Below are 10,380 nucleotides of genomic sequence, written 5' to 3'. Positions count from 1 at the left end.
TTTATAAGGTGCGTTCAGTCAATTATGGTAGTGTTTAACCTTCTGCCCGAATCCTCGATCTCCACGTTGTTCGGATTGTGTCTTCGATAAGTTGAAGGTTTTCATGTCCCGTGACATCGTCTTTCCTTGGATTATTCAGTGTTAGGTGTCGGCCTCTCACGCTTTTTTACGGGAGCGTATGTATGTGCATCTATTTTTGACATGCCTGAATCGTCTCGATCTAAACTCTGTGTCTTGTTTGTCATTGAGGCTACTTTCATCCTGACGCAAACATCTTCATTTCTAATCATACCTCTTCTAGTAAGTTTGTGCATCCATCTTAAAATCTTTATTTATGCAACTTTCGTCTTCTGGATGTAATAGTTCTTGACATGAAGATCGTCTATTCTCGATACTTGTTTGATCTATTCATGCCTTTCCTTGGATTATTCAGTGTCGAGTGTCGGCCTCTCATGCTTTCTCACTGGAGCGTATGTATGTGCATATCCTTTTGACATGTCTAAATCAACTCGCTCTGAACTCTACATCTTATTAGTCATTGAGACTACTTTCATCCTGATCTAAACATCCTCATTTCTAATCATTTATTTTCTAGTAAGTCTGTGCATTCATCTTAAAATCTTTATTTATGCAACTTTCGTCTTCTAGATGTCATAGTTCTTGACTAGTTAATACTCAACTCATACAACAAAACTCGTCTGAGTACTGCTTTGTCAAACTTACCTTTTATAAGTCTTCGTCACACCTTTTTATCTCGTAAGATGTTAGAAGCTAACTTCCATTTTAGTCAATCCCCATAACATCGCAATGTGTGACGTCCATGTTAATTTTTCTGTTGTCTTAAATAATAGCCTCGAAGATGACTTGAGAATCCAACCTCATTTCCACGTTTGCCGCATGAAATACATCACTGGACTTTCACTCTACACACTCTACTCCAATCCTGATCAAACTGAATTTTTCACTCTTTAATTTATTCTCTACACCTCAAGCTTGTTGTTAACTCCTTTTATGTATGTTGTTAATAAGTATAATGGCATCAACGAATAACATGCATTAAGGTATATCTCCTTGAATTTTTTGTGTCAGAACTTCCATCGCCAATAAACACAGGCTAAAATTCTATCTTTAACACAACCCCATCACCATTGGAGAGTGACCCAAGTTACCTTCCACACCAGGACCAATCTCTCAGCTCATCATATATGTAAATTATGATCTCAAATTTCATCATTTCAAATAATTCAATGGCTCATTCTTTCTCCTTGGAGCAACCGTTCGGAAAAGAAATATTTTCGAGTTATTTTAATAGTTTGAGGGCATTTAAAATAAGTTCGAGCAAAAATGTAATAAAAGGTAAAATATATCTTAAATAATTCGCGAGTATATTCGACCTTTTTTCCTTCTTTTCATAAGATTTTTTTTTTACCTTAAATAAGTGCTACACACGTGTTTTATCCGTATTTAATTTTTTTAGATTTACAAAAATTAATCATTCAATCACTCAGTACGATACTCCTTTTAGCATGAGCGAAACCTTTCAGATATAGTTTTAAATGGGTGCCATTATCTTAGCTCAGACTTCAAAATTTTTTATTTGCTCTACGAATGACTAATAAAACATTTTTACTCTTCAAACTTTATTTCAACATGCGTGAAGTTGTTCATAACTATTTAGCCGAAATAAAAATTCACTTTAATCAAATCACCTAATTTCATGCTTTATAATGACAAAACCTCTTAGATTACTTTACACAACATTAAATTAGTCCGAATCTCTATAAAACATAGTAGAAATCCAAAAAATAAAATTATAATTATATCATATATTATAATTTATATTTTATAGTATTATACTATACCTTAAAATATTTTCTTGTTGGAATCTTCTCAAACAACCTAAAACCCTCCACCATCCTATCTATAATTTATCTTCTCCCTCCATTTCCACTGTACCATACAAAATGTCTAGCGTTCTCCGAACGCCGTCAACCACGTTAACGCCGCCGCCGTCAACCACCGTCAGAGCTGCCGTTGTTTACTCCTCCGTTAAACCTAACTGTATCTCTTTCTTATCTCATCAACACTATGGACGGGGGCAGACGCCGTTACTCACCAAACGGTGTCGTATTCTTCAGAAAGGGAATTCAATTGTGAGATTGAAGAACCGGTCGGTTGAGAAATTTGTTGTGTTTGGTTCGAATGAGGATGTTGCTGAAGCTGAGACGGAGACGAAGGTAAAGGAGGAGGTACAAGAATTGGAGCAGGAGGTACAACAGTTTTATTATTCTGCATTTTGTGTTTTAGATATGCATAAGCTGAATTAACTATGTTTACAGCTGAATTAGTTGGGTGGGATGTTTGATATGTAATTTGATCTCTCGAGTGCCAAATTAAGGGCTTCATTTTAACACTATACCGGAGTGGCCAAATCTAAGTGTTAATCCTACATGACTGTTGTTGGAAGTACTTGCTTCATGAGTTAGTTTTAGGGCCTGAGTTAATGGACTTGCTTCATGAGTTAGTTTTAGGGCCTGAGTTATGAAAAGTTCATTTTTTTAACACTATGTAGATGAGCACCCAAGGTTGTGACTGTGACTTAGTGGTTTAGTGAAGTTGGATTGAGCACCATGATTCCCAATAAAAACAAACATTAGGTGATTTCTTCCCATTTGTTCTAGTCTTGTTGGATAGAGTTACTCGGTACCTGTGGCTGGTGGGAGGTGGCCGGCATCCCGTGAAATTAGTCGGGGTATGTGCAAGCTGGTCCGGACACTACAGTTATCAAAAAATAAACACTATGTAGAAAATTCCCAATAAATTTGCCGATTCTTTCCATTGTCCTAGTCATGTCTTGGTGGATAGAGTTACTTGGTATTTGTGGCTGGTGGGAGGTGACAACTACCTCGTGGAACTAGTTGAGGTGCATGAAAGCTGGTCCCGACGACTCAGTTATCAAAAGTTCCCAATAAGTTTGGAGCACCGAGGGGTGTGGTGGTCAATAAGTGGATTGACCACCACGAGGTCTCATATTCAAATCTCAGTAGAGACAAAAAACACTACGTGATTTTTTCCCATCTGTCCTAGCCTTAGTGGATAGAGTTACTTGGTATGTGGGAGGTGGTAGTTATTCTGTGGAATAAATCGAGGTGCACGCAATACCATGGTTATCAAAAAAATAAAATGTGGAAAATTCCCAATGGATTTGGTATTTTCAAGTTTCATCATGAGTAGATTAGGTTATGTTATCCTCTTCCATTTTTTAAGGGTCAGTTTGCAGCTCTGTCCCACAAAACTTAAGACTGATTAGAGAAATTAAATACTCCTTCCTTTTCAATGTGATTGGCTTGGTACGAAGTTTTAAAAAGTAAAAGAGGACTTTTAAATTTTATGGTCTTAAACTGAAAATACGTAGAATGTATCAAAATGTCCTTAATTCTTGCGATCTCAAACAATCCATGTGGAAAGTTGAAATTAAGAAGTTTCCAAAAAGGGGAAGAGGCATTCCTTTTGAAACGGAATAAGAGGGAAAGCAAGACAAACAAATTGAAATAAAGGGAGTATTTCTTTTGCCGCCGGATTGAATTTTCATTGACATCTAGACCATACCATTAGGCGCTACATTATCGTCTTCCTTTGCGTGAAGTTTGGACAAACTATGAGTTGGCATTTCACTATTGTTAGGAAGCGCTTCTTTTGTTTAGCCTTGATGTTTAAGGATTAAGTGAAGGACTACTAAAGTTGGTATCTTCTTTCTGTTCCTTGTATAGTAGCAGGTTACTTATGTTGCTTGTGGAAGCTTGTCCATTAAATGTTAATAAATGCAGCTTGCGTTTCCTGCTTTAGAAGGTGCAAAAGGGTCGAAGAACTTAGGATTTTCATAGACCTTAACTGCAACACATCCTCTCCCCCAAAAGCTTATTTCCTGGCAATATTGTGATTGCAATAGGTTTCCCAAGTGAAAGTTAACTAATCAATAACTACACCCCAAGTTCCATGTTAGTCGAACTCCAACCTACAAATGGCACATTTCTCTGGTATCTGAAAGATGAATAATTGCCATTATTGTGGGTGCATAACCTTGGAAGACCAATTTCATGACGGGGAGGAGAACTTTCGACGTAATTATTTATAGCAAGTCAGAGAAAGCCTGAAATTATGAACACAGGAAATTTGATGTTCAAACTATTAAGTCATGTATTTTGTTTGTTATGCTTATCAGAAACCTTTGCTAGGAGTGATGAAGTTCGCAGGGGTCAATACTAAGTTTGACATTGGTAGAGGGTTCTCAGTCACAACTGTGTAAGCTTAAAGATTTGTTGGCAAAGGGGTTGAATACCAAACATCTCCCAAGCAGAATTCACTCAACATTATGCTTAAGTAGCTTCTTGGAAACATACTGGGGGAAGACATTGAAGTTTCCTGAGTAATTTTTTCTTTGATAACGTAAAAATTCATTGATAAAGGTACCGAAATGGTACAATTGCAATACCCCAGCTGCAGATACAAAAAGCACTTCTACATATCATTCAGCTGCTCTAGAAAATTTTTAAATTGATCCAAATTCTCCATAACATTACTTTTACACCGAATGTTAAATATAATCAACAGATATTTTATTCCTGGAGTTATGCGGCCTTTTTTCTTCAAAGCAGTCTCTAGCTAAATTGTCCATAAAACACATAAGGGATTGTTCTCCATACACACAACTGGCTCTTTGCCATTTTCTGAAGGTGGCAAGTCCAGAAGGTTCTTAACGTTTAGGGGCATTGCTCACTGACACAACATCACACATCCTGAGGAGAGTTGACATATGACCACGGACATTGCAACATGGAGAGTTCCAACCAGAGTGAATTTCTAGGGCATGAATGAGATGTATTTCTTGGTTGAATTTATCTTGAATTGAAGCAGAATGAATAATTGGTATTTTTTAATGCTTGAATCTCATTAAGTAGAGATCATATTCTCTGGATTGGTTTTCTGGTAAGCTTAGTACTTTTTCTGCTCATGTAGCTGATCAGGATTTTACTGACATATACACATTATACATGAGGGACGAACTTCCCTTGTTTATCTTTTGGGTATGGTGATGTTCGTGTCAACTTGCACGCACCTGTATTATTTCACAAGGTACTAGATAATTCCGCCCTCCAGGCTTAGACAGATGAAGAAATCACTTTGTGTATTTTGTCTTAGTGAGTTGTGTGAATATTGTCTCCGCAGCATCTGCGCCTAGGCCTTGGTTCAATACCAATGGTAATAAACTGCTGGTAGGTGTACGTCATGAGTTCGTATTTCGGCGGCGAACCAAGTCTAATATCTAAGTGAAGAAAGGTAGAAGGGTGTGCCTACTATGGATCGAAAACAACCAATGTCTCGATCATCTAGAAAAGTATAACATTTCATATAGAGCAAAATTTCATGTTACTGGCTGGAAAACTTTTACTTTATTCTCTGTTGATGCATTCAGTGAAGTTGGGCTTGGTATCTGGCCTAGGTGCTTTAGAAGCACTAATTATTCGGTGATTATGCATGTGGATGGAAAGTGAGATGTCTTCTTATGATGTTATCTCTATATACAAGATTCCGTGTGAGATGTCACCTTTACTTCTCCATGGTAGCTGCAGAACTCACTAAGGGGTCGATTGATTTATGTCTAGATCTAGTTATACAGAAATTACAATAAATGGATTGTTGTAGTGAATTATAATAAGGATTGCTATGCATGGGATGCCTACTTTAAGAACATTTTGTCCTCAGATAATCTTTATCTGGTATTGCTAGTACACCTATTCCTCTTTTACATTTTATCACGATAAAATATTACATAGATTCCAACATCTTACTTTATCAAATAAATGAATAATATATATTACATAGATTCCCACATAAGTCATACCGGTATTAGTAATCGAGAGTTCAGTGCCATAAACCAAACACTGCACTAGTTATGCTGGGCCTTAAATGGGAACCAGTATTCTATTAGTTGTGCAAAGATCACATTTGTGATCAGTGTTCTATGCTGCAAACGAACATTATATTAGTTACTTGTAATTTTATGCCAGGAATATTATAACTGTTGATGCTGGTCGGTAATCTACTGCAATCCCCTCGCCTCTATCAGGGTTTACCCACCACTCGCAGTTCACAAAGGCGGAGTTCATTTAAGAGTGTGTATTCCACAGCTAATATTGGCCTGTAGCTCCCCCCTTTTCCTTATCGAGTGTTCTTTGCTTAGACTGAGTGATAGAAGACAATAGTTTTACTTCATACTGGGTTTTGTTGGCTGTTTCTTTTCTGTATTATATGCATATCTTTGTGGGTTTATATAAATGAAATAACATAATGTGTTCAATCACCCAAGGGTATGTTCTAGTAGTCAATGAACTGGTGGAAAGCTAGAAGTCTCTGTTCAAATTCTAGCGGAGGTAAAAAAAACCTAGTTGATTTCCGCTCTTCTTACTCAAACCTTGGTGCACAGAGTTACCTAGTATCTGTGTTGGTGGAAAGTAGCAGTATGCGGTACAATAGTTGAGGTGCGTGTAAGCTTGCCTCGGCACCATTGTCACAAAGCAAAAAACATCATGTGTTTAATATGGCTAATAGTTTGTTTCGTCATCCTTTTGTATCTTTTTGTCGATATGTATGTTCTGATTAAGCTGATTAGGGCTGTTGTCGTTTACCTTTACAACTTAAAACTTTACGTACTGGAATTTCAAGTCTTCCAGTTCTCTTACCCACTTATTGGAAGAGTAATGAAATTTGTATTTCCTTACCATTGAACAGGAGAATTTAGATGGTGCTGCTGCTGAAGAAGCTTCGGATGAGCACGCCGATGCAGCTGCAGAGGAAACTTTATCAGTCGTTTCAAATTCATTGCAGTTGTACAGAGATGCTTTGGCAAATAACGACGATTCCAAAGTTGCAGAGATAGAAACCACCCTCAAGTCCATAGAAGATGAGAAAATTGAACTTCAGACAAAAGTAGCGTCATTGACTGAAGAATTGTCAAATGAGAGGGACCGGGTTCTTAGAATCAGTGCTGACTTCGACAACTTCCGCAAGAGAACAGATAGAGAAAGAGCTTCTCTTGTGACAAATGCGCAAGGGGAAGTTGTTGAGAAACTTTTGTCTGTTTTGGACAATTTTGAGAGAGCGAAAATGCAAATCAAGGTGACAACAGAAGGAGAGGAGAAAATTAATAACAGTTACCAGAGTATTTCTAAACAATTTTTGGAAATCCTTGGATCTCTTGGTGTTGAGCCTGTGGAGACAGTTGGGAAGCCATTCGACCCATTGGTAAGTTTCTCACCTGTGCCTCTATTTACAAATACAGATGCATTCCAAAATAGACATAGATGCTTGAGTGTTTTAAATCTGCTTTCTTTCCTTGCAGTGCTGGTATTTGCCTGAATAGATTGGTAGATATAGGTTGTATTGTTTAGAGAAAACACTTTTGGGCTGCCATCTTCTGTTGGTCATGTAGTGATTCTTCTATTTGATCCTTGGTTTAATGCAGGCCAGTTCCCGAGTTGGCTCAAAATTCAGTCGAATTATTGATGAACTTTTTCAAAAGCTGTATAACTTCTATTCGGTTTTTAGGAAGACCTCAACCTGATTTTTAGCTCATCTAAATCAGCATTCTTTTGAGCCAACTCGGTGAGTTGACAATGTATAGACTTCTGGTATTCTTTCATGAAGGGAACAAAACAAAAATTTGTTTCCTTCGAGATGTATAAAGATCTAACATTGAAATCTGTTTGTGTCACACCTTCTTGTTGTAATGTTGGAGAAAACCTTTTCTTTAGATTTATGCCAATAGATGAAACCGTATTACCTGTCTCTATTTAGTATTGACTGGTCTCCCGTGATCAGCTGCATGAAGCTATAATGCGCGAGGATTCCTCAGAATTTGAAGAAGGTGTTGTGTTAGAAGAATATCGCAAAGGTTTCAGACTTGGAGACAGACTTTTACGTCCTTCAATGGTGAAGGTTTCGGCTGGCCCAGGGCCAGCAAAGCCAGAGACAGCCGAGCCTAAGGAAGAGGAGCAAAACGAAGTCGATGAAAAGAGTGAGGAAGGTAACGCTGAAACACCAGGTGATGAAGGGACAAGTGAGGAAGGTAACTAACTACCAGGTGAGGGATATAACCCATGATTTGGCTTCTTTACAAGCAAACAGAAGAATATATTTCACATTGATTGAGGTTGGGCTAGGTTTTTGTTGGTGGATACCTTTCAATTTTCATTAAGTACTGTTTGTTTGAGAGGACATCATTTAGGTCAGTTATCTTATGAGTGCTGTCTTAAACATTATTTTTTAGACTTCGGTTAGCGAACGAGGATCCATATAGCTGATACCAACTAGCTTGGGATCGAGGCGTAGTTGTTGTAACATTCTGAAAAAAAATGAGGGCTGAATGTCACGTGCAAATGTGACATGAATTTGAACTTCATTCTCTCTAGCCAAATGTGTGAAAAATTGCATTGCTTCAACTGATTGATTTGCCATCATTGCTTTTAGATGGTCCATTTAAAAAAAATTGTAATAATTTTCTTGTTCAATCAAACATCGGATGGTAAATTCTTCTAAAAATGCCTCCGTCTGTCATACCCAACACACCTACTTGAACTTTGTTCATATTTAATTTCTTCATGATACATGAAACAACAAAGAAGTCAAGACTTCCATTCTTATGACAATGAAACCGTAGCTGCCTTCGGGTGCGCACATGGTAAGTGCAGTAGTCCTCAAATCACATAGGAGAGATGAGCTGTTAGACAAGTCTTTGCGACGAGCTCGATTGAATCACACAGGCAAGTTAAGCTGCTGCACTAGACAAGTCTCTTACGACGAGACACTCCCATCTGGGAGATCCTTTCTTCAATCAACACGGTCAAGTGAATCACATTAGACAAATATCTTGCGACGAGCTCAATCGAATAAAAGGGGCCCCGTCCAATAGTCGCTAACATTATGAATGTATCAATTTGGTCATCATCCTACGTGAAAATATACTTAGCTACAGTTATGAAAAAGAGAGAAAATTTTAATGAAAAAGGAAAAAAAGTATACAAATTTCCATAAGTTAGTACAAAAGGAAAAAAAGTATACAAATTTCCATAAGTTAGTACAAATTACAAAAACATACTTGGTCATTGCTCCACATTGGATTCTATCTACTTTGTCGACGGATCTTCCATCAGCATCACTAAAGAAGGTTTACTTGAGCAAATTATGTACACATTTGTTTGTTTTCTCAAAACTCTTGTGTATGATACTTCCGTTTTAGGTTCTCTTGACTCGTATCGCCAGCTTTTTGAATGATTTTTATTATGTTATTTTCACTTAAATTATTTTAAAATTTCTTTTTCGATTTTATGTTTACATTGAGCATGTTATAAATAACCAAACACAAGTTTTTTTGCGTATTTCACTTGGGCTGAGGGACTCTTGGATATAACCTCTCTGTCTCCACGAGGTAGTGGTAATGTCTCCGCAGTGGCGAAGCCAAGATTTTTTTTAAGGGGTTTTCAAAAGTGCACACACAAACAAGCTGAAGGGGGTTTGCCACTATTATATATACATAAAAAAAAAATAAAAAAAATTTAACCATGTATATATAATGTAATTTATTGCCAAAGGAGGTTCAGATGAATCCCTGTGTATATGCTAGCTCCGCTCCTGGGTCTCCATACAATCTACTTTTTTCCAGACCCTACTTGTGTGAGTTGCATGTTATTGTTGCTGTCAAAATTCGAATGTGGTTAGGGGGTGCAAGAACCGAATCGACCGATAAACCTAACCGATAAAAATGTTGTTGGTTTATTGTTATTGGGTTAATGATTTTTTTAATGATTTTATAAAAAATTTATTGGGTTATTGATTTGATTTGATTTTTTCTTTTTGGGTTATTGGGTAAACTGATAACCCAAATGATTACTTTTGTTATTGTACAATTAGTGGAAACTCATTTGATCAGACTCTAGGAGCTAGATTATTTAATAAATTACTAGGGGCTAGCCGCGCTTTCCATAAATTCTTTTATACTTTCGTCTATACTATAAATCGTTTACTATATATAATAAAATCTCCTAGAATCTTAGTGCTCTAATATCAATAAAATAAATATTTATATATATAAGCAATATAAGTCTAAGTATATATATATATATATATGTTAGTAAGTATATACATAAGTAGTGAATATATGTATATTAAGTATAAGTATATATATAGATGTTAGTAAATATATATTATACTATATATGTATTTTATATTAGGTAATAATATATATAATATTAACAAGAATATATATATTATAATCTTGTATATAGACAACTTATACTACTACTAGTAATAATAATAATAAGCAAG

At 36.5% G+C, this 10,380-nt stretch overlaps 1 protein-coding gene across 2 annotated transcripts; it reads left to right on the top strand.

Moving 5' to 3' along the window:
- The first annotated feature begins 1,738 nt into the window (after nucleotides 1-1,738).
- Nucleotides 1,739-8,458, top strand: LOC107843735 (protein GrpE). Of its 2 annotated transcripts, none has more exons than XM_016688109.2 (3): nucleotides 1,739-2,270; nucleotides 6,790-7,302; nucleotides 7,879-8,458. In XM_016688109.2, exons 1-3 carry the CDS (start codon nucleotides 1,965-1,967, stop codon nucleotides 8,131-8,133), a joined length of 1,074 nt encoding a protein of 357 aa, XP_016543595.2. In that variant the 5' UTR covers nucleotides 1,739-1,964; the 3' UTR covers nucleotides 8,134-8,458. The 2 variants fall into 2 exon arrangements, with proteins under 2 accessions (XP_016543595.2, XP_016543597.2); XM_016688111.2 differs by having other exon boundaries at nucleotides 1,759-2,270; nucleotides 7,523-8,458.
- The last annotated feature ends 1,922 nt before the right edge of the window (nucleotides 8,459-10,380 follow it).

Source organism: Capsicum annuum, chromosome 10 (genome assembly GCF_002878395.1).
Source record: "Capsicum annuum cultivar UCD-10X-F1 chromosome 10, UCD10Xv1.1, whole genome shotgun sequence".
Taxonomy (NCBI): Eukaryota; Viridiplantae; Streptophyta; class Magnoliopsida; order Solanales; family Solanaceae; genus Capsicum; species Capsicum annuum.
The sequence above is the reverse complement of the archived record's forward strand: the minus strand, read 5'-3'. Positions and strand labels throughout refer to the sequence as shown.